We start from the raw sequence: 20000 nt of genomic DNA on the forward strand, positions 1-20000 counted from the left end.
CCCAATCTAGAGCCCGTGGATCCCCACGGGCAACACGCTAGTATGTATTTAATGCACCAGATCAATCCAAAAAAGCAACTTTTTTTGCTTAATATCCAGTAGACCTGCACAACACTGGCACCTACTGGATGATGATAAAAATTAGGAGCAGGTGTAACTGAATTGACATGTATCTTGAAATAAATTTTTGACACTTTTTCATTTCCAAAGCCTTCATCTGTTAGTCATCGCCGCTTTTGTTGAAGTAAAGAATGTTAAAGAAAGAGATTAAAAGGCAAACCTAAATCATGGTTTTACCAAAATGGAGCTATAATGGAAATTTTGATGCCCACAGTTTAACCAGCTGACATAAGAGTTTGGACTACAAGTATACAGACTGCAGTTTGACTCCAAGTATGTGCGTCACCCTACCTGCATGTCCCCCGATGAAACACTTCATTATCCAGTCCAACCAGCTATACACAGGCCTTGGCTGGGAAAGTAACCTGCGATAGACTGGCGTCCTTGCGCTGAGATGCTGGAAGCAGAGAATGTTTGCCATTTTTCTGTGGTGACTGAATACAGGCTTAAGCAGTTGGTTGTGTATTCAAAGTCATTAGACGGATACAGGAACTCGACACGTTAATGGGACGAGATGAGAGCGCACTCGTGCGCCTGCAGGTCAAAGATAAAAGTGGCTGCAGACATCATGCAGAAAAATGTGCTGAAACAAACGAGTGTGAACGCATGAAGCACTGTAATAATAATAATAATAATAAAATCTATACAGAGAGTTTGTAGTTTCTTTTGTGCTATTTACAGATATACAAACACTTGTCATTTCCCTTAAATTGTCCCATGTGCTCAACTGAGAACAAAGCTTCATGGTGCCTTTTCACATGTTCAAGTATAGTATGTGCACAATCTATGTACATTATAGCCATTATTTTAATTAGGGTGCAATAAAAGGGATTTGAATCTGAATCTACAAAACAAAAAAAACCCTAAACGTTAAAGATGACATTTCTTCAAGTAAACAAATTTAAGAACTGGCTGTGTACCAAAATAATTAATCTTATCTTTGTCCTTCTTGTTCCTCAAATAATAGGAAATGTCTTAAAAACCAAAAAAAAATCCATGTCTGTGAAGTTTTGAGTTTTTTGTTCCGCCATGTTTCAAACAGAATGCTGCGTACCTCAGTAACTGTGAGACGTTAGTGGAGGACAGACGGGTGGCGGTCTGCAACATAGAGGTAGCTGTGCTCTGACGAATGCAGAAAATAAAAATGAACAAAGATGCAGGGAGCTCAAACAATGGCCATAAACGGAGTTCCTGCCACGGCGAATATATTCAAGTACTTGCACATACAATACAGTCTTCTTCACCCCCCAACTATAAAAATGTTATCCTTTACAAATAGTGTCAGTTCTCTATAGCTCCTCCACAGTGAGCATCTGCAATTCTTCAGAAAGGGAGAAATGCTTCATGGGTAATTAAAACGTATGGGCAAGTCATTAAAATATGACTTAAAAAGTATTGATTGCTGATGTTTTTACGATACAAAAGTCAGAGAGGTGCAGCTGGAGGGTGGTGGTTCCAACATGAGCAGAAACTGTTAATGACGAGTATTAATGTCCACATCACACCGGAGTCAGTCAGGGCCACAGCATGGCAGACACGTTAGTGTCAGCGCTGTAGATCCACAGCGTTAGGGGCAGCGCGATGGCCACGAAGGGCCACGACACGCCCTCGGCACATGCAGACAGACAGCACCCCGAATGGCTCGGCTTCTCCGACGCTTTACCCAGTTCCATGTAGTTCCTGGCTGCGAACTTTAGCACCTCATCCAGCAGGATGACCGGGCACGGAGATCTTCAGCACCATCATCCACTGGGTGGCGTCCAGAGGGTGATCTGGAAGATGACCTGGGGAAGAGCAGGAGAATGAAACTCGTATGAAGAAGCGACGGACATGGATGATGCAGTTTCATGCAAATATCCACTTAATTTTCTTAATTAAATACGTCCCCATCAGCGACCTTCACCGCGAGCCAGAAGTTAACAGATCATGTTTGAAAATTTACTGCAGCTAACTTTTAAATGGGTCACACTGTGGAACTTTATTTTTTCGCCAACATCCTCAAAACTCCCACTGTTTAATTTAAATTTAGACTCGTAACAACGTGAACAGGCACCACAGACAGGTCTGGGGCGGTAAAGATTTGCACGGGTCAGCGTAGCGTAAAGAGCATCAGACTGCGTGTTGCAAACACATTAAGAGATGAGAAAAAGAGGTGCAGTAAAAAGTAGTACAGTCCATTTAAAGTGCGACGCACAGAAGCCACATCACCAAAATGTTGTTAAACACAAAGTCACTTTAGCGATATCCAAGGATCCACCAAAGAGACCTGGTACAAAAGATATCCAGTCGTCGCCTTAGGTTGCTGGTTAGTGTCCAGTTCTCACAACCACACAGTCAGATGGGAGGCCCCAGGACCCACAAGACTTGGACCTTCAAAAGGTGTTGACATCACCAAACATCTCTGTCCAGCGACCTCATGTCGTCATAAGGTCTTCCTAAGGATCTCTTAATCTCAGCAGCTGAGGACCCAGTGATGTGAACATTGCTATCGAGATAAATGAATCTCTAAGTTCAGCATATATGATGACCAAGTCCAGGGAGTCACTGAAAGTCTGGATCTTAGTCTTGTTCCAAGACAATTGAAAACCCAGACACTAGGACTCCTCACTCAGCTTCTCAAGTGCTGTAATCAGGATCTCCAATGATTACGCAGAAGACCACAGCATCATCTGCCAAGTCAAGGTCAGTAAACCTTTCCTTGCCAACAATGCTACCTAAGCTGCTGGACTCCACAACCCTACCCAAGACTCAGTGAGCACACGCAAGCACTGAAGAGAATAGGAGAGGGAACACATGTTTATGAATGCCAGAAGGGAAGCAAGTTGTCCAGCAACTTGTTGGGGATCCTGCAAATTCTTGAATGTCCTACAAAGTACTTCCATCAACTTAATCAAACACTTTGCGACTACAGGCTACAAATAAGCATTGCCGATATCGTGCTTGCATTGGACAAGTCCATGCAAGGCTACGGTGGTTGGGTAAGCCAGACTGTTTCCTGCTACAGCAGCAAGTAAGCGAGACTGAAGCAACACCACCACTAGGTGGCGAGGGGCGGGGGTGATCATGTACAGCCTGAAAACAGCAGTTTGGTTATACAGTGACTCTGAATCACCACTGGGTGGCACTAAAATGTCGGACTCACAGGCAGAGGCTCCACGTAGATGATGAGGAAGTGTAGCGACATGGAGAGGCAGATGGCCCCCCAGCAGCCAGACATTCTCCCACGGTGGCATCCGCAGCAAAGACTGGTTCTCCGACAGACCTTTGGACAAGAGAGGGAACACAGACGTCACAACATTTGATGCTACAGTCCCATTTTTTCCCCACTATCCCATCATGAAGGGGAAAGTCCCCATCCCAAACTAAACAGGTCAAAGATAGATGATGAGACGATGACAGCCAATTTCAATTTATATATATATATATCTTCATACCAACCCCCAGAGCAAGCACCACAGGTGACAGTGGTAAGGAAAAACTCCCTCTAATGATTTGAGGAGAAACCTCAAGCAGACCAGGCTCAAAGGGGTGACCCTCTGCTTGGGCCATTCTGACAGTTACAAGGTTTTTTACAAAGTTTTACAAGCTGGACAAACAGAAAATAGAAAATCAATCAACATAATAATATAAAGAAGATGAGAAGTCCACACAGTCATTAGCACCACAGGCAGGGGTCGTCCACACCAACAGTGGGCCTGTCCCCCGCAACCTCAAACATACAGTAGTGTTCAGAATAATAGTAGTGTTATGTGACTAAAAAGATTAATCCAGGTTTTGAGTATATTTCTTATTGTTACATGGGAAACAAGGTACCAGTAGATTCAGTAGATTCTCACAAATCCAATAAGACCAAGCATTCATGATATGCACACTCTTAAAGCTATGAAATTGGGCTCTTAGTAAAAAAAAGTAGAAAAGGGGGTGTTCACATTAATAGTAGCATCTGCTGATGATGCTACAAACTCAAAACTATTATGTTCAAACTGCTTTTTTTAGCAATCCTGTGAATCGCTAAACTAGTATTTAGTTGTATAACCACAGTTTTTCATGATTTCTTCACATCTGCGAGGCATTATTTTGTGGTTTGGAATCAAGATTTTGCTTGTTTACTAGTGCGCTTGGGGTCATTGTCTTGTTGAAACACCCATTTCAAGGGCATGTCCTCTTCAGCATAAGGCAACATGACCTCCTCAAGTATTTTGACATATCCAAACTGATCCATGATACCTGGTATGCGATATAGGCCCAACACCATAGTAGGAGAAACATGCCCATATCATGATGCTTGCACCACCATGCTTCACTGTGAACTGTGGCTTGAATTCAGAGTTTGGGGGGTCGTCTCACAAACTGTCTGCAACCCTTGGACCAAAAAGAACAATTTTACTCTCATCAGTCCACAAAATATTCCTCCATTTCTCTTTAGGCCAGTTAATGTGTTCTTTGGCAAATTGTAACCTCTTCTGCACGTCTTTTATTTAACAGAGGGACTTTGCGGGGGATTCTTGCAAATAAATTAGCTTCACACAGGCGTCTTCTAACTGTCACAGCACTTACAGCTAACTCCAGACTGTCTTTGATCATCCTGGAGCTGATCAATGGTGAGCCTTTGCCATTCTGGTTATTCTTCTATCCATTTTGATGGTTGTTTTCTGTTTTCTTCCACGTGTCTCTGTTTTTTTGTCCATTTTAAAGCATTGGAGATCATTATAGATGAACAGCCTATAATTTTTTGCACCTGTGTATAAGTTTTCCCCCTCCAATCAACTTTTTAATCAAACTATGCTGTTCTTCTGAACAATGTCTTGAACGTCCCATTTTCCTCAGGCTTTCAAAGAGAAAAGCGTGTTCAACAGGTGCTGGCTTCATCCTTAAATAGGGGACACCTGATTCACACCTGTTGTTCCACAAAATTGACGAACTCACTGACTGAATGCCACACTACTATTATTGTGAACACCCCCTTTTCTACTTTTTTTTTTACTAATGGCCCAATTCATAGCCTTAAGAGTGTGCATATCATGAATGCTTGGTCTTGTTGGATTTGTGAGAATCTACCGAATCTACTGGTACCTTGTTTCCCATGTAACAATAAGAAATATACTCAAAACCTGGATTAATCTTTTTAGTCACATAGCACTGCTATTATTCTGAACACTAATGTAACCTCCTGGATGAGTCTCACCTGTTAAGAGCATTGCACATCTCAATGGTGACGAGCACAGACAGAGCCATGGTCATAGGGTAGGAGGACTCAAACACCTCGCAGTCCAGGCCGTCGAAGTCCAGGTTGTCCGGAGAACACTGCAGGAAGTGGCTCTGCAAGGAGGAAGACGGAGCGAGAGGTCAGTCAGACGGTGAAGGCTACAAGAGGAGGCTGCACGGCTGTGAAAGGGGCCGTCAATAATTAGCAGCGAAAGTCCTTCAAAATAAGAGTTTTTAACTAAATGATGCACATAAGTGAAGCTTTATTTATTTTTATTTTTTTATATTTATAGTTCTGACACATGCAACAAGCATCAAACATATAGCAACCACCATAAAAACAAAGAACAACCACGGTCATTGTTTTTTGTGCACTTTATGTTAATACAAATTAAATCCATCCATCCATTTTCTTCTGCTTTATCCAGAGTTGGGTCGTGGGGGCAGCAGCTCAAGCAAAACCCTCGCAAAGCAAATGAAATAAAAATGTAAAACTGCATTTTTATTCCTATGACTAGGAGCAGCTTGCTGTTATAATCTGAGTTCTCGCAGCTCGTTAACGCCGTGACAACTTACCAGCTGGTACAGTGTCACCTGAGGTCCATCTTCAGAGATCATAAACCACCAGGCAGCCGCGCCCACAGTGGCTGCGCCCACATAACCTGGAAATGAAGACGCCACGATAAGTCACAGATTTGAAGGAAAAAATAAAAATCAGTTCCTGCCCATTTATGTAGGTTACAGCAAAAACCAAACAATTTATCCTTTTGTTTGTTTTTTCATTGGATCATTGATATGCCTGCTGGCAAACTGTTAAATGGGAAACAAAGGAGTCACCCAGGCTGGAAAGTAACCATCTACCCGCTGCAGCCAGGTGAAACGTGGGCGTGTCCTTGACCTTTTGCAGCCACTGAGGTCCTCAAGATTCAGGCACCTGTATGCTGGATCGTGCACAGAGAAAACGTGGCACATGGCCAAAATGTGGACGCTAAACTCTCCCTCACGATGCAAGTGATCTTACATCAAAGAGTTTAGGTGCTATAAATGATTTAATGCCACTACAGCACAATTATTTTAGCCACTCCAACCAGAAACCCAACAAGACATCTTTAGTATTTATGTATTTAAGTGCTAGTTCGTGATAAATAGTAAATATGGTAGAAGAAAACACTCTAAAATAGAAAAGTCCACACCAAATGCAACCAGAAAACCTGGTTCCTGATGTTTTTTTAAATGTCTGTATGCTGTAACTCATGCAGGGGCGTTGTTTTTGGTCCTGTATGTTTGTGTGTGAACAAAATAAGAGTTTTGATCCGATCTGGACCAAACATGGTGGAATGATTGAGGGTTACCTAATGACAAAGCCATTTGATTTGGAGTAAAATCAGCTACAAATTGAGCTTAAAGGACAAGGACAAAATATGGGAAAGTTCATCCTGCACCTATGGTTACAGTTTAACACTAACACGAAGTCATGCTTTGCTTTTCTACTGATCACATGACCTTTGACCTTGGCTGACCTTGAACAGCCAAGGGTGATGTCATAATGGTTTCACTCTAACAATTTGGAGCCAATAAGGATTAATTGTGTTGGATGGGTTGTGTGTTAAGCAACAATAAACTGTCCAAACGTGTGTACAGTGCGGGCGCTGCGCTCTGTGATGGCCTATTCTTGTTTTTTTTTATTAATTGTTAAATGTATGCAGGTTTGATTAACATTAGAAGTCACCGGATTGCGATTTGAGTGCAAGCGTAGGAAAACCAGACAACTAAGAAAACCTCACCAACTACGCTAAAGTAAATGTGACGCATGAACTAACTTCCAATGGCCATGTATCTGAAGAAGAGCCAGCCAGAGATCAGGGGCTCCTTAGCAACGCGCGGTTGCTTCTCCATGATGTCTAGATCTGGCGGGTTGAAGCCCAGGGCGGTGGCAGGGAGGCCGTCAGTGACCAGGTTGACCCACAGAAGCTGAACTGGGATCAGTGCCTCAGGAAAACCCAACGCCGCAGTCAGGAAGATGCTAACAGGAGAGAGAGAGAAGGGGTGGGGTGGGGCATTAGAACGTTACATATTTATCCACCAACTTTGACTGAAACTGGTCCACGTCATGGTGAGGTTAAATATACCATTAGCGTAGAGACTGCCAGAGTGAAGCGCCTCCTGGGTTACCGGTAACTCACCAGACGACCTCGCCCACGTTGGAGGAGATCAGGTATCTGATGAACTGCTTCATGTTGTTATAAATGGCTCTGCCTTCCTCCACAGCCGACACGATAGAGGAGAAGTTGTCGTCGGCGAGGACCATCTCAGATGCCGACTTGGCCACGGCGGTGCCAGAGCCCATGGCGATGCCGATCTCTGCTTTCTTCAAGGCTGGAGCGTCGTTGACTCCGTCACCAGTCTGTGGACAAACACTGCCTTATCGGATGTGTGTATGTAGGTTTGGCAAAGATGTAGATGATTGGTGTCAAGGGTCTCGTCTGTGTACTTACTCCTACCAGGTCGTTTGGCTCATTTCTACCACATCTGACATGTGGATGGAGATTAACCACAGAATTACCCTTAAAGGTTTCATTTGGCAAAGGTCGAGATCATAGGAATCAAGGGTACAGAAATTCGACTCTGAACCCAATTTGGACCAAATGTGGTGCACATATGTAGGGGGATTCTAGAATGGCCCTGGGAAGGTCAAGGTCATTGGGGCCAAGGCTCAGAGTTCCACCACGCAATGGATTGTTTTGTTTGCCAGAAAATTCTCTCCTAAACAAGGTAACAATGTCCTTATTAATGGTGACCTTTTGCTACCTATCTGCAGAAGCCTGCGGCATCGTTCTGCCAACACATACTATCACTCCATCTGAATCAATCTGAAATCTGCACGTGCTTCAGCCTGAATCTACTATCAGGACGGTCTCTAAAAACAATTAGCAGATTATTATTGTCATCTTTGTCTATGACAAAACTAATCTTACCTTTACTTGTGACCTCATTCCCTCGCTAAGGGGTCATTCATGATTATCACCACCACCACAGCTAATGTTTACACCAGCAGGACAACTCAAAAGGTCATTCTAAAGGTTATTCAGATTTCAATGAAATTCAGTGAGCAGATGGATAATGTTCTGGGAAATAATTTGATTCCATTATGGAGGTGATCTGGAATATATTTCTGGAACTGAGATTCATAAGAATGTTTGGTACAAAAAGCAACATTTAACTCAAAACATGAGAGAACACGGATGAAATTCGGTAAGAAGATGGATAATGTAGAAAATCAGCAATTTCATTCTGAATTTCATTCGGAACATATTTTGGATTCAGGATCCATTCAAAGAATTTATACATCATGAACTTCAGTAACATTTTGTGAGCAGATGAATAATATCTGAAGATAATTAATTGATGCAATTTTTGAGTCGATCCAGGATATACTCTGGATAGAAGTGAAAAAGTTATAGATGGATCCTGATGAAGTTTTATGAGCATATAGATTAATTTTTAGGAACCAAAGCTTGATGCAAGTGAAAGTGGGTGGGTTTTAGCACCGGTGGGGAATATGTGGGGTTGGTGGAGGTGTGGACTCTCTGAGTGTCTTTGACTTTTCTTCTAACATCTCAAAAAGGGACGTGGCTACAGGAACCAGACCTGTATCCTAAGTGAGAGTGGCTACAGGTCAGAAACCAGTAATGTTAGCGATGTATGGACCCAGTACCGCCACGTGGTGACGATCCTTACTGTATCCACCTCTTTACATTCTATGGATAAGACAAACAAGATCTCATGGGATTTCCCCCACACAATTTCCTCCAAAATGGTCAAAAGTTCCTCAGAAAGACCAAGCATTTTACATTCTATGTTCTTCCATCACCCATAATGGTAAATGGACTGCATTTAAATAGCACTTTTTCATCTGGATCAGAAGCTCAAAGTGCTTTACAATGATGGCTTGCATTCACACAAACATCAGGGTGCTGCCATGCAAGGCGCTCGCTACACATCAGGAGCAACTAGGGGATTGAGGACGTTGCCCAAGGGCCCTTACTGATGTTCCGGTCAGGCTGGGGTTTGAACTGAGGTTCCTCTGGTCTCAAGCCCAACGCTTAACCACTAGACCATCACCTCATAACGCAGCGTATCGCTAAGCAGCAGTGCGTGCGGGTGAAATCGGGAATAGTTCCGGTTCGTGTTTGTCTATGTGGACTCACATTTTAATACTAACTTTTCAGATCTTGCAGGAATCTGGCTGTTGTCCTAAAATCGCTAAAGCTTAGCGGGAGTGTGAGCAAAGCAAAGTGCAACAGTCAGTAACTTTTCTTCAGTGCGTTTTTCCTCGAATACGCATGGTTCAGTAACGATGTGTTTCCTTATGACCAGTGACAAATTGTGAGAAATTTTTAATGAAATCTCTCAGGATGAAGCAGTACTGCAATACATTGTTATGCATCGTGTGGCGCTATTGGGCTCCATTACAGCCTCTCTGTATCATACTGTAGCTATGTTTTTTTTTGTTTGTTTTTTTAATCATTTAGCATTCATACCATTGCTGTGATCTCATCAAATCCTTGTAGGAACTCGACAATCTTGGACTTGTGGGAAGGCTCAACACGGGCGAAGCAGCGTGCGTGGACCACTGCTTCCCGCTGCTCATGGAGCGAAAGCTCGTCAAACTCTCGACCTGTGAAAGCCACGTGTTCGATGTCGTCGTCCTCGGTCAGGATGCCGATGCGGCGGCAGATGGCCACCGCCGTGCCCTTGTTGTCCCCGGTGATCATGATGACACGGATGCCGGCTTGGCGGCACAACTTGATGGAAGCGGCGACTTCCTGTCTGGGAGGGTCCAGCATGCCGACACAGCCCACAAAGGTCAAGTCGGACTGGACACAGAGAGGAGAATCAACGAGTCAATGTATGATGGGTATTTCCTGAAGATCAAACTATTTGAGATTTTTGTTGTTTCTTCCACGGACACATTCAGGATAAAAAAATAAAATAACGTTGAATATTTCTATTTTCACTGCTGAAAATACGAGCTAATTTTGTGAAACATCACCTCGTACTCCCAGAACTTGGTGGTGTCCGACAGCATCATGTCCTCCTTCTTGGGCGGGTTGTCTCGCGTAGCCAGAGCCAGGCACCTGAGGGTGTCACGACCCGTCCCGTACTCACGGATCACAGACAGGATCTTGTCCTTGATGCCTTTGGTGAGGGGAACTTTGATGTTACCCACTCTAACGTGGCTGCACCGCTCCACAACACCCTCTGGGGCACCCTGTGGCAGGGTATGACAATCATAAAAAATAAAAAAAAAATCACAGTATGAGATGATGACCTCATGCTCTCTGCTCAAGAAGTCATTATGGGAACTGAGCTTTTCCTAGTACCCAAAACTGCGAGCCAATATCTTCAAAACGCAAAGTGCAGTTTCAATTAAACTCGGTGTGTAAATTCAGTGGCCCACCCTCCTGCAACGCAGATCATCTCAAGGTCAAATAAATCAGGACGTTAAAAATATGCATATAGCAACTACGAAACAGAAAGCAACAAAGTTATTTCAAATTGTTAATCATGCCAGGGTTTTATGGGATCGAAAGTTAAACCAAAGGGCATATTTGGGGGGCACATAAATATTAGAAGCATATTTTCAAAAGTGGAACAGCTTCAACATCTTCTGTTGGACTCAAATTTAGACTATCTGTGTCTCTCGGAGACCTGGTTAAAACCTCACTCCCCCTTAAGCCATATAACAGTACCTGGATACAAAATATATAGAAACGATAGATTAAATCGCAAAGGTGGAGGGGTTATGATATATGTCAAAGAACATCTGCAATGTGAACAACTGGATTTACCCAATAACAACTTAGAGTGTATTGGTGTAAAATTTACATTATCGCCTGAAATGTCCTTTCTTGTATTTGTGTTATGTGCTGACACGGGTCAGAGAACCGAACCAGCATCTGACAATGGCCCAGCGCTAAATAACCAGAAAGCAGTTCCAAGAAACAAATTTATTCCCCCTCATGTGCAATAATTCGTGTACAACATAAATAGTCAGCTGTCTTGGCAAGGTGAAGGACGGCGCGCTCTCCAGCGCCCAAATGGATCAAAGCCCGGCACTTCTGGACTCAGATTCACCGCCGAACACCCCCCAGGTGGATACGATAAACTGACTCTGTGAAGGACGGAAAAGGTGAGGTAAGTCAACAGAGCTACAACAAATATCCTTCAGAGGCACACACTATCAGCAACACATTCAGGTCTGAATTTAAGCCTTATGTAAATGAGCAGCTTCTCACAACAGGTGGAGGATCATCAATCCGTACGCCACGGCAGTGAGAAGCAAACTGCACAATTCTCATCAATGTTCAAATATACTGCGTAACAAAACGCCAAATTACTATTAACGATTATTCAGACGATAATCACCTCTGATGTGTGCTGACAGCATGCGTCCCTCACCCGTCCTCCTTCACAGGCACGATGTGTCAAACCCTGGCGCGGTCCTCAGCGTCTCACAACCGAACGTCACAAGGTCGAGTTCCCGACAATTCTGCTCAAATCACTCATGGTTTAAATGCAGAACGCCATCTCATTATCTGCTTCAGCTGAAAGTCTTTAAGTCTGCATGTGAGCATCATCCACAGGTGCTGCAAGTTGTTAGGCCTGCACGTGAACATCCTCCACAGGTGCAGCCAATAGTTCTGATGAGGGTGAAGGACTCTTCCGCCAGCACCTTCTCCACAGAAAAAAACAGTTTGCATACCACCTGGAGAGCAAAGAAAAGAAACAGCACCAAAATGTCCAGCCAAACCCCCCAACACACAACAATTTGTCCTCTACAGACCACCATCCGCTAAGGAAAATTTCTATGATGACCTGGGCAATTTGTTAAAAATTTACAGTGCAAAAGAAATAATCCTCTTGGGGGATTTCAACTTAAATTGGATGGACAAAAAAACAAGAAAGAAATTGACTGACATGTGCGTTAAATATCAACTGTCACAATTAATCAATAAGCCTACCCGAATCACCAATAAATCACAAACGTTACTGGATTGAATTCTTAGTAATAAAGTAGACCGTATCTCTAAAACATACAATTTAATAACTGGAATGTCTGACCACAATCTTACATTAGTTGCACGTAAATTATCCTGACTTAGGACTAAAAACCAAAATAGAGAAATAAAGGTAAAATGTGTAGATATTATTCCAAAAAGAAATTTAGAACCTTTGGAAAATGATCTTGGGGTGATTAACTGGGATGGAAAAATTGCAGGACCTGATTGTGAAGAGGTGGCAAATCAAATAATAAGCACAATCCACAAGACATATTGTCTAAATACAGGAAGACATGTTATGTGTTGGACGCAGGACGGAAAACCGACCAGCATTTGAAGGACCCAGTATAAAATAAGCAGAGCACGGTACAAAGGATAACAGAGTTTAATAAACATAACAGTGATGTGATAAATATAAGAGTGCGCGGTCTGGCGTGGTGGATTGCGGTGCGCTCCCAGCAGCGCTAACGGTCCAGAGCCAGAAACAGTTCAGACCCAAGGACCCCGCCGACACCCCCCAGGTGGCCACGACAAACCGAGTCTGTGAATGAAGAAATCATCATGTGAGTCCACACTCCACACACAGAGAGACCGCTCAAAGGTGTACAAACAGCAAACACTTCCTGGCTTAATTACTAATCAGCTTCCCACCCTGCAGGCATGGAACACCCTGTTCACAAACTCACTGCAGTGGAAGCTGATTAAAACGACTAACATAACAGCTCAATATAATAAGGTGTGAGGGACACCACATTTACTGACTGTACAAATGTTAGTCACAAAACCTAACGTACCTCAGGAAGTGTGCTGACGAGCGTGAGACCTCACCCCCTCCTCTTTCACAGACCATGCATCAAACCTGGACGTTCTCTGCATCCACTGATGATGAGATGGCTCTCGAGACGACGATCTCACCCGTCTGGTCACAAGGTCGAGTCTCTGGCAAATACACACTGTGTACTCCAGACTTAAATGCCACCATGTTCCAATCCGTGTAGATGCACCACAGCTGTGAGTCCTGACGAGCCGCACCTGATCAGCCTCAGGTGATCAGGGTGAGGTCCTGGTAACTCAGCCACACAGCCACTCAGTCCCAAATGCGCACCACCTGGAAGGAAAACCAAAAGACAGAAACAAAAGACAAACAAAAGCCAGCCAGGCATGCCAGCCACAACAAGACAATACCAATAAAAAATAAAAAGCAAAATATACCCTGGTTAAATGAGACCTTGAGGCAAATGATGAAAATTAGAGATATGGCGTTAAAAATCTTTTTAAAATCAGGCCGGAATACAGATCACATAGTATTTAAAGGGATGAGGAACAAAGTAACATCAGAACTCAGGAAAGCTAAAGCGAATTTTTTCCTAAATATAATAAAAGAAGCAAAAGGCAATAATAAAGCCTTATGGGAAACACTCAATAAATTGATGGGCAAAGATCATCAAAAACGTGAAATTACACAAATCAAATGTAATGACATTTTTAATGATAATTTAAGAATTGCAAACAATTTTAATACATATTTGATCAATTCTATATATGAACTCAGCCAAAAATTCACTCCAGTGTATCCCCAAAAAAGACTAATAACAGATAACCCAAAACTGAACCTATGCTTAACTAATGAATTTCAGGTAAAAAAAACAACAACTTTGGTTTCTCTGACAAATTCAAAAAGCAAAGATATCTATGGAATAGACTCTGCGCTCATTAAAAAAAAAAATTATGAACACTTAATCAAACCACTAACAAGGTTAACGAATCTTTCAATTGAACAAAATTCTTTCCCAGATAAAATGAAAATTGCAGCAATAATTCCTATACACAAATCTGGTAATAAACAAGAAACGGAAAATTACAGACTGATTAGCATCCTTCCAATGTTCTCTAAAATCACAGAAAAGGTAGTGTCCAGGCAAATAATCCATTATCTAGAATCAAATGCGTTGTTACATCCTATGCAGTTTGGTTTTAGAAAGTACCATTCTACAGATTCAGCCTGCAGCTATCTCTTGGAAAACATAAAATCAAATTTAGACAAAGAAGGAGTTGTTGGAGCAATTTTCTTAGACTTATGCAGAGCGTTTGATACCGTAAATCATGAACTTCTCTATTCAAAATTACAAAGATTCAAACTATCAGAAAATACAATAAGTTGGTTAAAATCTTATTTATCAGGGCGAAATCAATGTGTCAGAATTAATAATGTAGTATCTGAGACAAAACTGTGTAATATAGGTTTACCACAAGGGTCAATTTTGGGCCCAGCACTATTTTCTTTGTATATAGATGATTTACCTTTAGCATGTGACAATGTGAGCATACAAATGTATGCAGACGACACAATAATATACACACACGGAACAAACATGACTGAGGTTGTGAACAAACTAACTATAGCCATGGGAAGAGTTTCTACCTGGCTTCAGGAATCCTGTCTAACACTAAACTTAGAAAAAACAGCAGCCATGTACTTCACTATTAAGAATAAAACAACAGTATATCCAAATATTATTATCAATGATCAAATTATAAAAAATGTAACTGAATTTAAATATTTAGGGCTTACATTAGATTAAACTCTCAGCTTTAAGAAGCATATAAAAAAGATCTCAAACACTTTGAAATTTAATTTAGCTACTTTTAAAAGCATCAGAAATACATTAACAACAGAGGCAGCAAAATGCTTTCTAAATGCAATGATAATACCTCATTTCACTTACTGTATAACAAGTTGGGCCCAAGCAAATCCAACAATGTTAAGACCCTTGGAGTCCCTGTACAAAAGGGCTCTTAAAATCCTTGATCAAAAAAGCATTCAATATCACCATTGTCGTATATTGAGCAAATACGCCTTACTCAGCTTTGAAAATTTTATCTATCTCCATGAGGTTCAAATGGTATACAAAACAGTCCATAACAAGCTCCGCCACCTCTCAAGAACTTCATTCACCTGTCCTCTGATACAACAACAAGGGTAACAAGAGCAGCCACTCGGAGGCAGTGTACCATTCCCAAATGTAAGACTGCATTTGCACAATCAACGTTTTCTTACAGAGCCACAAAGAAGTGGAATATATTACCAGAAGAAATAAAAACACAACCAGACTTTAAGACATTTTCTGTAAAGGTAAAATCATGGCTCCTTCAAAACCAGAGATGCAGGCACTAAATATATAGCACTGCTAAAGGTAACACTGAACATGTGTAATAAGTGTTCTGATTTTACATAGGATTTGAGAGATGAACTGTATGAATGGTGAATATCTTTTATAAGTGTTTTGATATTGTACAGTAATTGAGAGGCTTAGATGAATTTATAAATCATGATAATGTTGATGTTTTGATGCTGCATGATATGAGTGACAGGGATGAATTATGAATGATTGTTTTAAACGTACAGTATTTTAGAGATGAATGACATAAGAATGAATTTAATATTATATATTTATGAGTTTAGTATTACATATTTTGTAGGTGTTGTTTGTGATGTATTTAATAGCCCTATGTGTATCCCCCTGACCCTCAAGGACTACAGATGAAAATTAGCTGTTGCAGCTATAATCTGGTACAAACATCTCTGCTCAATGAGCATAATGTAATTGTATGCTGTCCTTGTACAAATAAATGAAATGAAAGTGAAAGTCAAAGTCAAAGGTCAAGGTAAAAATTGGAGGTCATCGTCTATTATCTGCAGCGATATCTTCAAGACGCAAACAGAAACGTGAAATGTGATGCAGACACTCAGCGGACCATCTTCTTGCAACACAGGTCATGACAAGGTCATACATCCAAGGTCAAGTTAAAATTAGAGGTCATTATCTACTGTCTGTAGCAATATCTCCAAAATGCAAAGAGTAATTTCAATCAAACTTGGTGGATACAGTAAGTGGACTGTCCTCAGATCAGATCATGCCAAGGTTATGGTTTAACCTAATTTACAATATAAAAAGTTAATCTGTAAAAACAGATAACTACAGTTAGCACTGCTGCCTCACAACATGAAGGTCATCGGTTTGAGTTCCACCTGTGGCCTCTCTGTGTGGAGTTTGCATGTTCTCCCTGTGTTTGTGTGAGTTCCCCCCGGATGCTCCGGCTTCCTCCCACATCCAAACACATGCAGGTTAGGTGAACTGTAAACTTTATAATTGTCTGTAGGTATGTTTGTTTGTGTGTATGTGGCCCTGCTACAGACTGGCGTCCTGTCCAGGGTGCACCCGCCTCACACCCTACAATTGTTGGCATAGACTCCAGCCCACCCCCGTGACCCTGCTGGAGTAAGCGGTTTGAAGATGAGTGAGTGAGTGAGCTCACTATCATTTTTTAAAGCTACAGTGTGCAAGATTTGGTGTCATCTAGTGGTGAGGTTGCAGACTGCATTATTCCCTTGCTGGCCACAATTTGATTTTTCTTCTTGTTTTCGCATCTTTGACGATGGGGATTCTTGCTCCCTCACCTCCTCTTATGATAAACAACATGTATGATATTCCATTTCACAAAAATAACCATTTTCAAACTTGTTAGCCTGCAATAGCAACCAGTAGACAGTGTGCAGAGGAGAATCCACCGATCCCTCTTCTTTTCTCACCAGTCTTCTAGCTGTAAAAGGCAAAAGGCAAAGTAATTATGGGCCTTATGGGCTATTGTAGCAAAATGGCAGCCTCCATGAGGGGACCTGCCCCCATGTAGATATGCAGGATTCATTCTAAATCAAATCAAATCAATTTTATTTATATAGCGCCAAATCACAACAAAGAGTTGCCCCAAGGCGCTTTATATTGTAAGGCAAGGTCATACAATAATTATGGAAAAACCCCAACGGTCAAAACGACCCCCTGTGAGCAAGCACTTGGCTACAGTGGGAAGGAAAAACTCCCTTTTAACAGGAAGAAACCTCCAGCAGAACCAGGCTCAGGGAGGGGCAGTCTTCTGCTGGGACTGGTTGGGGCTGAGGGAGAGAACCAGGAAAAAGACATGCTGTGGAGGGGAGCAGAGATCAATCACTAATGATTAAATGCAGAGTGGTGCATACAGAGCAAAAAGAGAAAGAAACACTCAGTGCATCATGGGAACCGCCCAGCAGTCTAAGTCTATAGCAGCATAACTAAGGGATGGTTCAGGGTCACCTGATCCAGCCCTAACTATAAACTTTAGCAAAAAGGAAAGTTTTAAGCCTAATCTTAAAAGTAGAGAGGGTGTCTGTCTCCCTGATCTGAACTGGGAGCTGGTTCCAGAGGAGAGGAGCCTGAAAGCTGAAGGCTCGGAAACGCATAATTTCGTTGTTGCAGATAACTATATACATGACTGAACAGATGAATGAGGGTCATGTTCCATTCATGCTAATAAACAGCCCTGAATCCTGCACACTGTAGCTTTAAATCATTTTCCACGTACTGAATCATAAATGTCTGGATTGTGGAAACCAGGTGAAATAAGCTGACAGTATCTGCAGAAGCGTCTGAAGGTTTTGTTTGTTGTTCTGAGTGTACCTTGACAAACATTTTGCCCATGGAAGAACGGGACTTGTTGGGGGTGCAGTAGACAGACATGGACTTTCTGTCTCTGGAGAACTCCAGCGTGAACTCCTTCTTCATCAGCTGCTTGATCACCTGATCCAAGAAAAGAACAAAGCTGCTGAGAGGGCACAGTGGGAACCTGCAGCGTGCACAGGCGGGGGAGCGTGCACGCCACTCACCGAGTTGCAGGCGTTCGCCTTGTCGATCTTCGACAGGTTGCGGACGTCGGTGTCGAAGACATTCATCTTTTCCACCAGACAGGTCAGAGCGGTTTCTGTGGCCTCGCCCACCTTCTCGTACACCCCCTTCACCTGAACAGTCCAAAAACACAACAAGAGTCACTGCAGCAGCACTCAGAGTGCACACCTTTCACCGATGACATCACCACACAGGGTTCAAACCTCATTAAAGTCCAGAGAGGAGTCGTTACACAGAGCGCAGATCGTGGCCAGTTCAACCAGAGCGTCATACTGGGAACACTTAACTGGTTTACTGTCCTGGAATCTGAGGAAACACACGAGAATGTCTCCTCAACACTTCACACAGTCAGAAATGGACTCAGTCAAATCTGCCTCTGTGGTCTGCAGCTTTAAATGCCACCTTTAAACAATTCTCTCAGTTTTTTAGCTATCAGGCCTCTGAGTGTTCTCAACTTTGATACTTTGGTCATTTAGAAGAAATCTTTTTAAGAATTTTTTTTTTTTTATATATATATATATATAAGACTTAAGAAATTACTTTGGCAAATATAAATTTAAAATTTGTTTGGGAAGTCTTCGGGGCTATCAACTGTTACTGGGCTAATACTGTAAATGATCATTTAAAAATTGTTCACAAAGTTACAGCTCGAACAAATGTAAATAGAACATCACCTCTCCAAAGTTTTATTTAGTTTAATTTTTAGATTTAAAGGTGTTCTTGATCATCAAACACAGTCAAAGAATTGTGGCATTAGAATATGAAATCCAAAGCACGTGCAATTTTAAAAGTCAGATCTCAGTTTTACTTGGTTTTCCCCTTTAGCCCCTTTCACACTGGTGTAAACATAGAGCTGCGTATTGTGGCGTACCGTCTACGCTGAGTTGCGTAGCTCTACGGCCACTTTTAGCAGCTCTACGCTGAGTTTTTGCTCCCTACGCAGCAGTATGTTGAAGGCTATGCACGTAGGAAGGAAGAAATTAAACATGTTTAATTTTTTTCAGTGTAGAGCGCCGGATACAGAAAATACGGAGTTTTAATCAGGTCTGCGCAGCACAGCATTACTGCATGCACGTCTGTGCAACACCGCGCTCCTTTACACATCCAAAAACTGAGTCCGTGCATCCAGAGTGAATCAACTGGAAAACATGATCTCTCTCTCTCTCTCTCTGTGTGTCTGATCAAACCTGAATAAGCGCTGTGACTCTTTAAAATAAAAGTGCCGTCTCTGCATGTTGGTGCGCTCATCAGACGCCCTGATCGATCAGGTCTGATCAAATCTAAATAAGCGCTGTGACTCTTTAAAAGTGCCATTGCTGCATGTTGGTGCGCTCATCGATCAAGTCTGATCAAGTCAGTGGACCTGATCAGAGCAACCGGAGCTTTAAAAGTTTAAAGAGTCACAGCGCTTCATTCACAGCAGCCTTTACCACAGCCAGACTCAGCAGCATCTGTACACAATAAAAATGATCCATCAAGCAGGGGCGTAGGCAGAAATCATAAAACGGGTGGGCCCAGAAAAAAATCAGACAGGCCCAACCTTTGGGGTTGTAGGTAAGGTGTAGGTATTATAATACACCGTTTGAAAAAGTATGTCTCGTTTGGACATCGCAAGCAACGTTATCACTTAGCCTACAGCACTGGCAAAGTGAGCACACAGACGCAACACGTCAGACACAAGTACTCTTCATGGATAATGCAAGCTGCAGTGCAGTGCCACACACACACACACACACACACACACACACACATTCAGTGCAAGTCTGGTAGCCTACTTGGCTCGGCCTAAACCCAAAACATCAATAGGTATTTAAATAAGGCATTGTTTCAAAAATGAATTCCAAGTTTAATGATGAACACATCTCAGCCAACTGCACAGACGCTGTGTGCACAG

General features: G+C 42.3%; 1 protein-coding gene across 1 annotated transcript in view; it reads right to left on the reverse strand.

Annotated features, from left to right (window-relative positions):
- Window positions 1-601: 601 nt before the first annotated feature.
- The window catches only part of LOC117511269 (sarcoplasmic/endoplasmic reticulum calcium ATPase 2-like), a 141766-nt gene continuing 122367 nt past the window's right edge, over window positions 602-20000 (reverse strand). Inside the window, 14 exon segments of the mRNA XM_034171277.1 lie at window positions 602-1841; window positions 1843-1889; window positions 1892-1904; window positions 3263-3322; window positions 3324-3382; window positions 5307-5439; window positions 5902-5987; window positions 7146-7348; window positions 7509-7729; window positions 9867-10202; window positions 10379-10597; window positions 17882-18001; window positions 18088-18219; window positions 18310-18412. Coding sequence (XP_034027168.1) covers window positions 1635-1841; window positions 1843-1889; window positions 1892-1904; window positions 3263-3322; window positions 3324-3382; window positions 5307-5439; window positions 5902-5987; window positions 7146-7348; window positions 7509-7729; window positions 9867-10202; window positions 10379-10597; window positions 17882-18001; window positions 18088-18219; window positions 18310-18412 — 1939 coding nt within the window. The 3' untranslated portion in view covers window positions 602-1634.

The sequence above is a fragment of the Thalassophryne amazonica genome, chromosome 5 (genome assembly GCF_902500255.1).
Source record: "Thalassophryne amazonica chromosome 5, fThaAma1.1, whole genome shotgun sequence".
NCBI classification, from domain to species: Eukaryota; Metazoa; Chordata; class Actinopteri; order Batrachoidiformes; family Batrachoididae; genus Thalassophryne; species Thalassophryne amazonica.